Genomic DNA, 14,611 nt, shown 5'->3' with positions numbered 1-14,611 from the left:
TCATCTGGGAAGGCAATAATTCCAAATCTTTTTCCTACATGACACACCTTAGGGATATACATTCCCATCTGTATTAGTGGTTCCACTGTTTCCATGATTGAGTTGAGGACTCAATCTAGAAACACTTACTGAGTGCCAACTATGAACTGGTTACAGTGTTAGGGATGCAGTGATTCACAAAATCCACGTGCTCCTTACCCTTTGGAGAGCTGACCACCTAGCACAGTGCTCTACAACCTTTCATTGTCATCCATTTTATATCATGACCTACTAATATATTTGTGCACAGGTGTGTGTTTGCACATAAACAGACACATATGAAAGTTTTACTAAACAATACTCTTACTGAAATAAGCCAGGTTCAGAAAGATAAATACTGCATGTTCTCACTCATACGTGGAAGAGAAAAAAGTTGATCCCACAGAAGTAGAGAAGAGAACAATGATTACTAGAGGCTGGGAAAGCTGTGGTGTGGGACGGTGGGATAGGGAAAGGTTGGTTAACAGTTACAAAGGTAAGATCTAGATTGGAAGAATGAATCCTAGTGTTCTGTAGCACTGTAGGGTGACTACAATTAAATATAATTTATTATATATTTTCAAATAGCTAGAAGAGAGGATTTTTAATGTTCCCAACACAAAGAATAACAAATGCTGGAGGTGATGGATATGCTAATTACCCTGCTTGTGATATAGGAGTTAAGAGAATACTATTTAGGCAGATAGTGAGAGTAAGGAAGTCCTCAGTAAGGTTTTCCTTTTAATGAAAAGTAGCCTCCAAATCATTTTCTTGTCTAACAAAGAGCAGCCAGTAAAATCGAGCTTCAAACATAGACAAGCAAGCTGGAAGCTTGCATGGGTGAATGCCAGCAGCTGTGCCACTAGGAAAAGACCACCTGGGGGCTAGGTAGGTCCAACATGGCAGCTCCATCTTCCCCTTTCCTTGTCAACCACGTGCACAGTAAGGAGCAGGCAACATGGCACAGGTCAAGTACAGACCCCATTTGCATAATAAAAGATTAAGGTGGAGTGGCCAGCCTCTTCACGTGCAATGTAAACGTCACACCTGGTCCAACCAATCTTCAGGCCCTATGTAAATCAGACACCATCTCTTCAAGCCTGTCTATAAAATCCTGTGCACTCTACTGCAGGCTGGAAGTCCCACTTAGGCACCCCTCTCTCTTGCAGGAGAGGGAGCTGTTCTCCTTTCTCTTTCTTTCACCTATTAAACCTCTGCTCTTAACCTCACTCCATGTGTGTCCGTGTCCTTGATTTCCTTGGCATGAGACAATGAACCTCAGGAATTTACCCCAGACAATGATGCTGCTTCACTTGGAGCATTACATCTGGTATACATGTATTGAAATATCATACTGTACTCTATAAATATGTAAAGTATTCTATCAATTAAATATTGGCCAGGCATGGTGGCTCACACGTGTAATCCCAGCACTTTGGGAGGCCATGGCAGGCAGATCACTTGAGGTCAGGAGTTCAAGAGCAGCCTGGCCAACATGGTAAAACCCTGTCTCTACTAAAAATACAAAAAAAAAAAATTAGCTGGCTAGGCGCGGTGGCTCACACCTGTAATCCCAGCACTTTGGGAGGCCGAAGTGGGGAAATACCTCAGGTCAGGAGTTCAAGACCAGCCTGACCAACATGGAGAAACCCTGTCTCTACTAAAAATACAGAATTAGCTGGGCGTGGTGGCGGGTGCCTTGTAATCCTAGCTACTTGGGAGGCTGAGCCAGGACAATCGCTTCAACCCAGGAGGTGGAGGTTGCGGTGAGCCGAGATTGCGCCATTGCACTCCAGCCTGGGCAATAAGAGCAAAACTCCATCTCAAATAATAATAATAATAATAATAATAATAATAATAGTAATAATAATAATTAGCTGGGCATGGTGGTGTGTGTCTGTAGTCCCAGCTACTCAGGAGGCTGAGGCAGGAGAATCGCTTGAACCCGGGAGGCGGAGGCCGCAGCGAGGTGAAATTGCACTACTTTGCTCCAGCTTGGCTGACACAGTGAGACTCTGTCTCAAAAAATATAAAATAAAAATTTAATAACAAACAATGCCCTTACACTCTATTTTTTTTTTAACCTAGTTGGGTTATTTTACTATTGGCTGCGATGCACTAACCTAACACCTGACACATGAATAGGTTGCAACCCACCATTAGAAACACTTTGGTCCAGCATGCCATGCCCTGCCATGTCTCTTCCGTGCCCTCAGCCCTTTAAGTGCAACTATGTTAAAGCCCTCAACTAACTAGTTCACTATGAACACCCAATAAAAGTATAGGCATACTCAACAAAACATTTTCTTCTGGAAAAAACAAAATGAACTGTCTACTATTTTTCTCATGCTAACATTTTCTATTAGATATCTACTTGTTCTGATAAAATGTAACCAAAAACAATAAAACCTCATGGAATTCTGAAGATTCTTTTGTTTATTCTGGGAGAAAGAGAATGGCTAAACTTGGTGCCAAATTGCCTCCAAACCAGGAAACATCAAGTAACCCAGTCAATGCCTCTCATTCCTGCTAGTCCTGGGGTTTCCTAAGTCATCATGCAAGGACCACTTGCAGGGATTAGTTCCTATCAGTTGGTTTAACTCTGCAATAAAGCTTCATTCATGCTGACCTCAGTGATTTGAAATTTGGCTTAAAAACTTTAAACATTTTTTTACTCACTGTATTAGTCTGTTTTCATAGTGCAATAAAGAAATACCTGAGATTGGATAATTTATAAAGGAAAGAGCTTTAATTGACCCAGAGTTCTGCATGCCTGGGGAGGCCTCAGGAAACTTACAATCATGGCAAAAGCGAAAGCAGGCACATCTTACATGGCAGCAGGGGAGAGAGAGCATGGGAAGGAAGAACTGTCAAACAGTTTTAAACTCATCAGATCTTGTGAGAACTCATTCACCATCATGAGAACAGCGTGGAAGGAAACCACCCCCATGATCCAGTCACCTCCCACCAGATCTCTCCCTTGACATGTGGGGATAAAGGGGATTACAATTCGAGATGAGATTTGGGTGGGGACACAGAGCCAAACCATATCATTTACCATTTACCTTCGCCAGTCTAAGAAGAGACTGATGAGCAGATTAAGAGCAAAAGAAGACTGTGAGAAAAATGTTTACCTTGTTTAAGAAAACAAACTTATCTAGCATCATGAAGCTCACAGTGCAATATACCAGTGTGATAAATTCTCATTGCAAATCATTTTTATCTATTTCTTAAAGCAGGTCTGGCAGGACTTCTATTTGGCAAAACAATCAAATTTGTTAAGAATGCAATTTGTACTTTAATGAAGCTGTATTTATTTTTAAATATTAAGGCTATGATTCAGAATAGCATGTTCAAAATTTTAATGAGTCCCTGAAGTTATTCTGTTGGTAAGGGTGTATGGTATTAAACACCTTAATCCTTATATACTGGTTTCACAGGCACAAACCTCAAATTTTTCAATATAAAGGATACGGCTCTAGTATTCACAGTCGAAGAGTTGGAAGAAGTTAGGTTTTTATCCACTCAAAATAAATTTACGTTATACAGAAGAAATACCAAATATTGCTTTGTTGTTCTTAATCGTGACCCTCTTTAGGACAATTCTACAGTCACCCATTTAAATGTCCATTATACTGAACCTTAAATTCTCAGTTCTCTCCAGCTCTAATGATGATTCAACCTTCCAATAATTTCAAATACTCCAGAGAGGTTTTAAAAAATTCTAGGGCAAGGCCTTGAAAAATTACCAATTGGGTACCATGCTCACTATCTGTGTAACAGTAACACTAAAAGCCCAATCTCCACCAGTATGCAATAAACCCATGTAAAAAATATGCACATGTACCCCTGAATCTAAAATAAAAAAAAGTTTAAATAATTCTATAGTTCCTTAGTTTATATCACAAAACATGCACTTCCCTAAAATGCCCTGTGCAGATGAAAATATTTCTATTACTTTTGCCCCCACTATATTCCATCTAGAATACGGTCATAGAAGAATGAAAAGGGAGTGAAAGGTAAGAAAGAAAAGTGAGATGATAAGAAAGGGAGGAGGAAAGGGAATGGACAAAAATTAGATGGCCTTTTATCCAATATTTAGCACAGGCACAGAACAATGAGGTTGTCATCACTCTAAACTAATCCACGTTAACTGACTACAAAGATAATAGAAAAATGAAATTAATGCATCCATAAAAATGTAGTTCTATAGATGCCAAGATGGGCATTATCCAGAAGTGACTGTAGAAGGACTCTGCTGTTTCTCAGCAGTGGTCACCCATTGCCTTCAGAACACGTGGTCTTCTTAGTGATATTTCCATGTCAGATGGTGAGATTTGTGTTTCCCAAACTCAGCCTGACCATAAGAACAAGCAGTGAAACTTGTTAAATATAGCAGCTCCCAGTACCAGCCTCAGAACTACTGAGCCAGCATCTTTAGAGGAGAAGAATCTGAACTCTCCAACTGATGGCAAATTCAGGCTGTTGGCTGCTTGCCTTCTTGCCAGGCAGCTTCCTACCAGCTCTTCAAGCAAGTGAGCCATACAGCCACTCACACAGCTGCTCTCGATAAAGGATTAATGGCTTAAAAAATAAAGTTTAGACAAAGCTATGGAAGCTAATTTAGGAAACACAGGACTAAATTCCAGTAAGGTAAAGAAGGGGGCAAACTGTGGTTAACAGTGGCCATGAAAAATGTTTGTCTAGGCTCAAATATTTAGCCAACATGCATTTTAGAAACTCCAAAGTGAAATGCAACACAAACCTATGGCTGTATTGTCTCTCTAGCACAGCCTGGAGATTATGTGTATATTCCAAAGTTTCACATCACCATGGGATTTAGAATGTAATAATCATCCAAAACACGGCATGAGTCCCTAAATACGTTTATATTCTTGGGGCTCTTGAATAATAATAGTCTGGAATGAAAAAGCTCTAAAGACCAACAATTCCCTCCTCTACAACACTCAGGGGTGAGAAGGAACAGCCACATCAGATGAAAGAGCAAATAATTACCTTCTAACATTCTTCCTGCCATTTTCATTTCACTTTTATTAAATACAAATTATGGTCCAAAAATTGCATCTCTGAAGTGAATCGTTTAAAAAATAATATAGGTATACACATACCAGGGATGTTAGTCAAGAACTGATTCAGCAGCTGTGTGCTTAAATGATAAGAGCGACTCAAGTAAATTCTGACAAGTAAATTCCTCTGAGGCAAACTTCTGATTCTCTCCCTTCCATGTTCTCTTTAAGTGCATTCTGCGCATCATACAGTACTATATACATCCATAACACTTCAAAAATAATACAAAATAAAATGATGTCTATAGATCCAGGCCTGAAGGGATCAATTCTTAGGCACAATTCCAAAGGTTAATTTTAACTGTGTGGAAATTATGCCAAACACCCTCAAATGTACTGCTGTAATAGTCTTAATTCCAAAGCAAAATATATAATCAAAATGTGCAATATAGTTGGCCATTCTGAATGGGTTAAGTGTCAATGACAAGAAACCAATGAATAAAATCTATTCAGCTCCATATTTTCTGAAATGTCTAATGTTGTCACCACATTTTGAACAAAAACTAATCCGTTTTCAGTTTCTCAGGATAATGGCATAGGGGAGAGGAAAACAACAGCATGGATACTGCAAGAGAATAAGACATAAAAAGTTATCTGGAATTGTTTTAATGTTCACGTTTCCTTGGGGATTTTCTCTGGAGACTGATTAAGTTGCATTTTTATTAGGCTAGTAATAAAGCTAATTTTATTCTTTAAGTATAAATGCCTGACAATAGGGAAAGAAGATTTAGTCTATGTTCAAGTTCCAATTTATTCAAGTAGTAGGACAGAAATTTTTAAATGCTGCAAATACCTACATAATCCATGAACGGCAGTTTCTTCTTCTGCATAATGAGTATAAAACATTCCAACATACCACAAAAATTACTGAAGATTAATTAAGAATATATTCTACACCACTTGAGAAATACAGGTTTATACAAAGATACAGAATTGCACTTGCAAATTCACCATGTCTTCTTATGATTATTTAGCATGTAAGTTCCCAATTCCTTGCCGCCCATGATAACAATTAAAAAGGTAACAAGGCTGGGTGCGGTGGCTCACACCTGTAATCCCAACACTTTGGAAGATCAAGGCAGGAGAATTGCTTGAACTCAGGAGTTCAAGACCAGCCTGAGCAACATATAGTGAAACTCCGTCTCTACAAAAAATGCAAACATTACCCAAGCATGGTGGTGTGCACCTATAGTCCCAGCTGCTTGAGTCTGTGGTGGGAGGATGGCTTGAGCCTGGGAGGGTAAGGCTGCAGTGAGCCATGATCATGCCACTGCACTCCAGCCTGGGTGACAGAGTGAGACCCTGTCTCAAAAAAAAAAAGTAACAAGATAGGAGTTCCTACAGGAATTCCAGTCAATTCAAGTCCAGCTAACAACACTCACTAAATAACTAAAATAATTTTTATTCCATGTGATGAGTAACTCTAACAAAATGCAATTAAAAGAAGGCAAACTGGACTGAAGTAAGAAAGGAAACAGAGAAATCTCACAATGTTACCATTTAGCAGTAAGTCATGGGGAGAAGGGGCAGCAAATACAAAACTAAACAGCAACAATAACAAAGCCAGACCATGATGGATAACGCTCAGACTGCAATTATTTTTTAATTGTTTGATGGTATTTGTCATTATATCCTGACAACTACATGCATCTGCATTCTTCTAATGAAACATACTCAACAAAGTTTGTTGAGACTAAGGTCATACTTTAAAAACTATCCACAAAAATATGTATTGGCAGGTCACATTTGAAAATACTACGTAATCCAGGGAGAAAACTAGGGAGGCCTTTATTTTCATTTCTGAACATCTATGCACTGGGGAGTGTCCCATAGGGTAAAACCAGGCAAGGGAAACACTCAGCCTAAAAGAGAAATCTAGTGGGTTCTTTGATGTCTGATAGATGAAGACAAGCAGCACTCGAGACCTGAAATCTAAAGTTCATATCATACTGGAGGGAAAAAAAACCAGCTATTAAATCTGTGTAGTACATAAAAAAGAACTCTGAAATGTAAACAATAGAAATTAATGTTTTAAAAACATATGAAGAGTTACCATGACTCATGGATATCAATCAAATAAGCATCCTTGAAATCACAGGTTGCTGTATCTTTCATAATTACATTTCTATCATAATGTTAACAGTTAATATTTTTCTGTTGTTGGATAAAAACTATACATTATTTTTAATTATGAAAATCCTCCTGAAAGACTGCTACTTAAATATTTTGGGACAAAAGTGTTAAGAATAAAGGTTAGTTTTCTCCCCAGCAAACCTGCAGTAATTCCATAATCTCAGTTATCAAAACCACCTATTTCTCGCCCTCTCACAATTTACCTTTCTTGGATTTGGCTCCAATCTTCAGTTTTGATGGCCAAGCAATCTGCGTATTTGTTTCCTCCATGATCTGTAACAAAAATTGAGAGAAATATTGACTCAATTAAAAACTTGTATTTACAGATAAGATTTTTCACACAGAAAAAAAGTTTATTTTCAAGTTCCTAAGTTCATGTTCATACAAAATGATCTCATTTGAAAACAATGCAAAGAAAAAAAAAACCCTGGGGGGAAAAAGAGATGTTTTTATAAGCCTTTAATCTATTAGAAATATTCAAATATATTTTGTTACTCCAAGTGTTCCTCTCCACAATGCTTCAGAATTTTAACATAGACACAAGACCAAAAAGTACATGAACAAGTAATTAACCCAACTTGATGCCAGAACCATCAGAGATGCTTGTGCTGAATAAAATTCCCCAAGACAATTGCCAAGGGATTGCAACACACCAAACATGATTCCTGTAATACAAAACTGCGTGAGTTAGACCATACTAAATGAAGATTTTTTTCCCTGGGGGAAAAAAATAACTTGCTTTGGGCGCATTTGTATTTCATTAAAACTGATGAAAACCCTCTAAACGCAACATCACGTCATAAGACTGCATTCCCGATCATCCTTTGCCTGGTTCAGAATGGCATTTTTGCCAAAGGTCCTTCCCACTTGCATATGCAGCTAACACTGGCTAGGAGGTCTCAAGATCTAAATGAGTGGAAGCACCAGGACAAGTGAGGGAAACAACGACTGCCCAGCAACAGAAATGGACAGTAAATAAGAAAAGAACAGGATTTAAAATGTGCGTCCTTTGTTCCTCACTAATTTTACGTGAATTACACAAGATTAATGTTTGCTCACGTAACACGAACATAGAATTAACCAAACTAACAGAGCAAACTACTAACCAATAAGCAAACAGCAAAAAAGTCATGTATTAATTTAATCACTTGAATTAGACTGGAATAATATTTATCTTTAATATGGATTGAGAGTTCATTAAATAACTTAATGGTGAAAACAACCTAAACACATCAAGGGTGCAATCAATAATGAGTACCTTTTTCTCCTCAGTACTGGCTATGTACCGGGCACAAGGAAATGGTTCACACGCATCATACTTCATGAACCCCCTTTATCATAATATAAAAGGGCTTTCAGCAGATGTTTCAGACTGTAAGCCCACAGACGCATTTTGTCTATTCATTGTAAGGTTTTTTAAAGTTTGAGCCAACATTTTTAAATCTGGGAATTTCATAGAACAATTCAGATTTCTGGTTCTCTGGAAAACTTGGCAAATTTAGCAGAGACAGCTCACATTCCCACATGGCAATGCTTGGCTGGCACTGAGAAACAGCTGCCCCCTTGAGTCAGGGCCAACAGGCTCTGAGCTGCTCCCAGTCCCTACTGTGTCTCTGACTCTGAGGTCAAAGGCCACTTGCCATCATCATCATGGCATTGTACTGCTCACTTGCCATTTATCATGGTGTTTGCTGTTTTTCTCAGAGCAACATTTCTCTACACTTATGTCTCTATTAAAAATTGAACAAACGTAAGCCCACACTGTCTTCACTAAGTCAAGGTACTGGTCTGGCCCTGAAGGCAGGTGAGCTCGTTACCTTTATCCTACAGCACCTGGCCCCGGCTGCTGCTTCTCTCATTCATGCCTGTCTCTGCTAATGTGTTTATCGTTTGCACCATTAACTTGGTTAGTTAAGTCTAAACCACTAGCAAAAATAAAAAATAAAATGTTATCTTTCTCAATTCCCTCTGCATCAGCCATGATGCCACCCCAAAAACATGCCCAGCAGGCTCCCCTTCTGAGTCCCTGCATTCACTGTTATCTCTTCCCCAGAATTTCCTGTCCCAGCCCCTTCTCACGCTCAGACTTCAGCTGCCATCTTGTCCAACTCCCCATCCTTTTCTACTCTCACACCAACCCAACCACAATTATTCTTCCCATCTCATTGTGTTTATTTCCCTCCTAACCCTTATTGCAAGTGGAAATCCTCTTATTTTCTGAACTTACTTATTTACAACCTGTCTCTGCAAAACAGAAACTAAGTTCTCTGCCCTGTACACAGCAGGCCCCAGATTTAACTAGTTTCAGAATTTTCCTCTAAGTTACTTAAGACTCTCAAAGAGATAAGATAGAAAAATAAGGCTGCATGCAGTAACTCATGCCTATAATCCCAGCACTTTGGTAGACTGAGGGAGGAGCATTGCTTGAGGCCAGGAGTTTGAGACCAGCCTGGACAATAGAGTGAGACTCCGTCTCTACAAAAAAATACAAAAATTAGCTGGGTATGGTGGCACATGCCTGGAGTCCCATCTCAGGAGGCTGGAGCAGGAGGATCACTTGAGCCCAGGAGTTCAAGGATGCAGTGAGCAATGATCATGCTACCACATTCCAGCCTGGGCTACAGATTGAGACACTGTTTCTAAAAAAAAGAAAGAAAGAAAGATAGAAAAATAAGATCTTACTATAATGCTGCTGGTGGTGGGGAGGCAGTAAGAAAACAATCGACATGCTTTTCTTTTTCTGAATTAAATAATGCAGTTGCTTAATCCAGTAAATGAAGTCAAGGACCATATTATGATACTGTAATAGATAAGTTTCCCTTTTAACATATGAGTAGAAGACCTAACTTTCTGAAATCTTAAATCATTAGTAGAAGTACCCAGAAATAACCCTGCATGTACACTTATTTTATTAAGCACCAATAGGTGCCCCATGACAGAAAATAATATGCCAGAGAAAATATCCTAAGAGCAGTAGGTAACTGCCATCAAGTTGGGAAGACAGCTTTATACACACTCCCTCTAAGCCCCACTACAACTCCTTGTCTATACCGTGCAGAGAAGTGGGCTCACAAAGACCACTCTCAACCTACTCACATCAACACTGTGTTTAAGGGAAAGTGGGGTAAGCCCAAGCCTCAAATCCCTAATTCTAAAACCAGAGTTCTATATACTATACCACACGACCTCTAAAGTTCTATGAGCCACAGTAACTGCCAAACCTCTTAGAGAAAACAAATTGCCAGTAATTAGAACTTGGCATCTGGAGCTGACCTCTCCTATATGACTAGAAAAAAAGTGACTCTCTGGAACAGCAGTTGTGGCCAGCTAATGTCAACTCCTTGGATCATTCATGAAGCTGCTGGCCCCACACAGAGCTCTGGCCAGATGCCTTTGCAGACATCCTTTATTTGTTCATCATTGTGTGTAATCTAGCCATTATGAGCAGGGACTCCGGAGACAAATACCAGCTCTGCTGCTTTCTAGGGGTGCTGTGTTGAGCGAATTACTTAACTTCTTTCAGTCTCAATTTCCTCCTCTGTAAAATTCATTATCATATCTATTTCTAAAGTTGTTGTGAGGACCTAAGAAAACCCAAAGCACATAGCATGGCACGTAGTGAGCGCTTGATATTAGCCCTTGTATTTACGTGATATTAATAACTTTTGGTCAGACAGGCACTGTCCTAGATACTAGGGATACAACAGCAAACAAGATGATTCCTACCTTGCAGGAGCTCAGAATCTAACAAGGGAGAAGACAAGCTAACCGCCATCATGGTGCTGTGTGCCATGTTTCAGAATGGGGCAGCGCAATATGAGCATGTACAGAGGGGATCCTAACTCAGTCATGGGTAGTCAAGGAAAGCTACCTCAAGAAAATGCTCACTAACGCTGTGACCTAAAGGAGGAGAAAAAGTTGGCTCACTGGAGAAAAGGTGAAGAACATGTCCCAGGCAGAGGAGGAGGGCATGTGGAAAGGTCTGGAAAAAGAAGAGAGGGCTGGTACCTGCAAGGCCCTGAGGGTGATTCAGTGCAGCCGAAGGGCTTCAAGGCTCACCCCACACATCCAAGACAGGTAATGTGTCTCTTGTCATCCCCACTGTCCTACGGCTGTGCACACTAATACCCTTCAAACTGACTTGAATTCATGACAGCAAGAGAAGCCACCAAGTACCTGTGCTTGACTGACACTCCCTACAAATAAATTCTGGCCAGTGCAGTGATTACACGTAAGAAGGGGCCACACTTATTCACTTTTGGGAAGTCAAAATTTTCCTTAGGATGTTATCAATGAAGCTTTTAAAACCATCATCTACAATGACTCCAGGTCTATTCTTACAGCTTTGATATGGCACACTATTAATTTGTGACAGCTTCAGCCAGTAGTGGAGTGTGAAGCATTCTGTCATGGGGGTGGGAGGTGGGGGAGGAAGCACAAGGTCTCTACAGAGGGTGTGGGTGGAGCGTGGTCTAGGAACTTCAGTACTGGAGCTAGATTATTGCATCCGGGGGCTGACAAGCACATCTCCTGCAGGGGGTGCGGGTGGAGGTTGGTCCAGGAACCCCAGTACTGGAGCTAGGTTACTGGATCTGGGGGCCGACAAGCACATCTCCTATAAGTGGCATGCGGTGGAAGAAAGGGCACAAAGGCAGGAGGTAGGGCAGTAAGCAAGTCAGAGGTTCTGTATCCACAAGCTATGCAAAAATATGATCTAAATGTTCACCAAGGCAGGTAAATTAGGGAACTGGAAAAGGTAAGGCTAGGAAGATGTGGCTGAAATCAAAGAAGCTACAAAACCGTTGAGAAGAAAATGACTATTTCTGTTTCAGAGGAAATAAAAAAACTCCACAGTGAGTTTCAACTAGTTGGTTTTTGGTATCTAAAAAAATCTCATTATTGTCCCTATTTGCACCTTCACAAAACCAAAACTGAAAGAACTACTAAAGAAACATTAAAGTAACATTTTCAAAAACATCATGGAAATAAAGAGATAATTTTATGAATGCTACAATGGACAGAGACACTGACACTTTTTCAAGAGGATATTGTACATTTCTCACAATCCAATTAATTCCCAAAAAATCTGACAAGAAAATCACTTCCAAGAAACATGTGATATGCTTAAGTGAGTCAGTATGTTGTCCAAAATGTTTAGTTTGCTTTCAAGGAATAATTCAATTAAGCGGATCATTCTGGTCATCCCCCACCCAAAATATGTTGCTGATGCCTCCCAGTTGTGTGAAATGTTACCTGAAAGTTGGGAAACATGTTTAAAATAATTAGTACTTCCTTATGGAAACAAAACCATAAATGTCATGCTGTCAGTTAAATTAGAGAATGCCAAGTTATGCAAAGCCAGAAAATCTCCGGGAAGAAAATGATGTTGTCTCAGAGGAGGCGGGGGACGGGGGACGGGGGAAGCCCTAGAGTGAATTCCAGCTAGTTTCTTAAAATCTTACTATCGTCCCTGTTTTCACCACCACAAAACCAAAAGAAAGCTCAAAGAACAAACATCTGATGTTGAATCATTTTCTATGAACATTAAAACACACATTAAGTATTTTAAAACTCTTGTTCTAACTCATAATTCTGGATGCTGTATGATTTTGCTATTTCAGGTAAGTCAGTTTCAACTTCTGGACATCCTCATTGACAAAAGAAATCTCTTCTCAATTTTACCAATCGCTGCTAGGGTTCTTTAGCTGCTCTCTTATACTAGCAATCCCACATGTCATAAGAAAAGAAGAGATTTTGGAGGAGTCCATCTAAAAATGTAATTATTTGAATATATAATTGTTTTAAATTTCTGTTGTTAGATTTACTGTGCTCATTTCTTATAGGGAACTAATAATTGAAGTGTAACTTCATTCTTATGGTAATATCAGATTTGATGAATAGCAAATATTCATAGTAAAAAAGGGCTTGCCCAAAGAATATCAATTTTAAAATATATGAAACAATTAAAATTAAGATTGTTGATGTAAGAAAATTTTTTTTTTATATTTCATCTGCAAAAGTTTTTTTTTCATCATGAAAAATCTGATGAAGATAGCATGCTATAGATATGTAACAGCTTTGGAAGTTAAATAGTTATCTTAACTTTCCACTTCACAGTTAAATTTTATAAATAGGAAGTAATGTTCCCTGATCCAAGACTTAAGTACTTCTTTTCCACATTAAAAAGGTACCAAATAAATATAAAATTGTATGTACCTGTTTTCTTTTCAGTTTCTGTGGGGCTTTGGGGGGTAAAGATAGGAAGGGAAGGTAATGTTTACAAAAGCTAGAATTACAAATTTTTTGTAATTAGAAGTCTGTAAGCTATTGAAAAAATTTCAGAGATTTACACTGAATCATTTAAGTAATTTCACTTTCTTGAAATAAACTGTTAAAGTTCGAATAAAATAAGTAAAATCTAATCAAATTCTACAAGTAGTTTCATCCATGATAAAAATAATTTCCATTCATATTCTTCAATGCTCAAGTCATAATAGATTTATCTCATCTCCAACAAATTCCAGATTAGTATACCATGTGGAAAGAGAACATATCTACCAATGTTCACCAAACCATATATGTTGCAGGTTTGCAGCAATTACAGGATAATATCTTACAGATGAAGGAAACCTTTGCCAAGCCAGCAATATTCTACTAACATGCTTATTTCACCAAATTCTTCACTCCAGACATAAAGTTAAAAATCCACAGGTAAGTAATCAGCATCTCAGATCACCCCAAGACAGGCCTATTTATACTAACTTTACTAAAAATATTTATTCTTGGACCAGGAAAAGAACACTGAACTCTCTAACTCGACATTTATACTCTATTCAAAATTCATCATTCAAAATGGCTACCAGCTGGGAGCCATCTGCAGCCTGTTTCTCTAAAAGACCAACTAATTTGTGCTCTATTTTCCTTATATTAATAGAGAAATAAGGTCTGTCCCTCATGGAGGAGGCTGTTTAAAGTTATTTCATGGACTAATAATGGACTGGTAGTCTATTTGCTGCATTTCGCCATGAAGGGAGCTGAGTGAGAAAAGAGCCAACTAAGTGGAGATGGGAAAGTTGTGAACGTCTCACTTGAGGGGGTGTCTAAAAGCTGAGGATGTTTATTTTGCTGAGACATTAGAGGGTTCTGCTATATTTCATTGTAATCCAAGAAAGGCCTCCCAATGATTCAGTTATTCATCATCATCAGAACAATTCCTCACGTGCACCCAGTATTTACACACATTTTCCATTTATTCCTCACAATAACTTGTAAATCAGATAGATAAACTTACTGTATAGCTGCGAAAATTAGGATTCAAAAAGGTTATATGGCAGACAGATAGGTGGCAAAGTCCAGCTAGAATCCAGGTCATG

The 14,611-nt window shown here is 38.9% G+C and overlaps 1 protein-coding gene across 6 annotated transcripts in view; it reads right to left on the bottom strand.

Moving 5' to 3' along the window:
- Positions 1-14,611, bottom strand: part of BICC1 (BicC family RNA binding protein 1) — a 327,983-nt gene that overhangs the window by 128,581 nt on the left and 184,791 nt on the right. For 4 of the 6 annotated variants that reach the window (XM_032137753.2, XM_058436258.1, XM_058436259.1 and 1 more), the window contains exon 3: positions 7,442-7,511. In XM_032137753.2, the coding sequence (XP_031993644.1) occupies positions 7,442-7,511 (70 nt within the window). Of the gene's footprint in view, positions 1-7,441; positions 7,512-10,459; positions 10,592-14,611 lie in introns of those variants that run through there. The other 2 variants (XM_058436262.1, XM_058436261.1) reach the window with 2 other exon arrangements.

The sequence above is a fragment of the Hylobates moloch genome, unplaced genomic scaffold, assembly GCF_009828535.3.
Source record: "Hylobates moloch isolate HMO894 unplaced genomic scaffold, HMol_V3 SCAFFOLD_3, whole genome shotgun sequence".
Classification (NCBI taxonomy): Eukaryota; Metazoa; Chordata; class Mammalia; order Primates; family Hylobatidae; genus Hylobates; species Hylobates moloch.
Note: the sequence above shows the minus strand (reverse complement) of the source record. Positions and strands in the feature narration are given on the sequence as shown.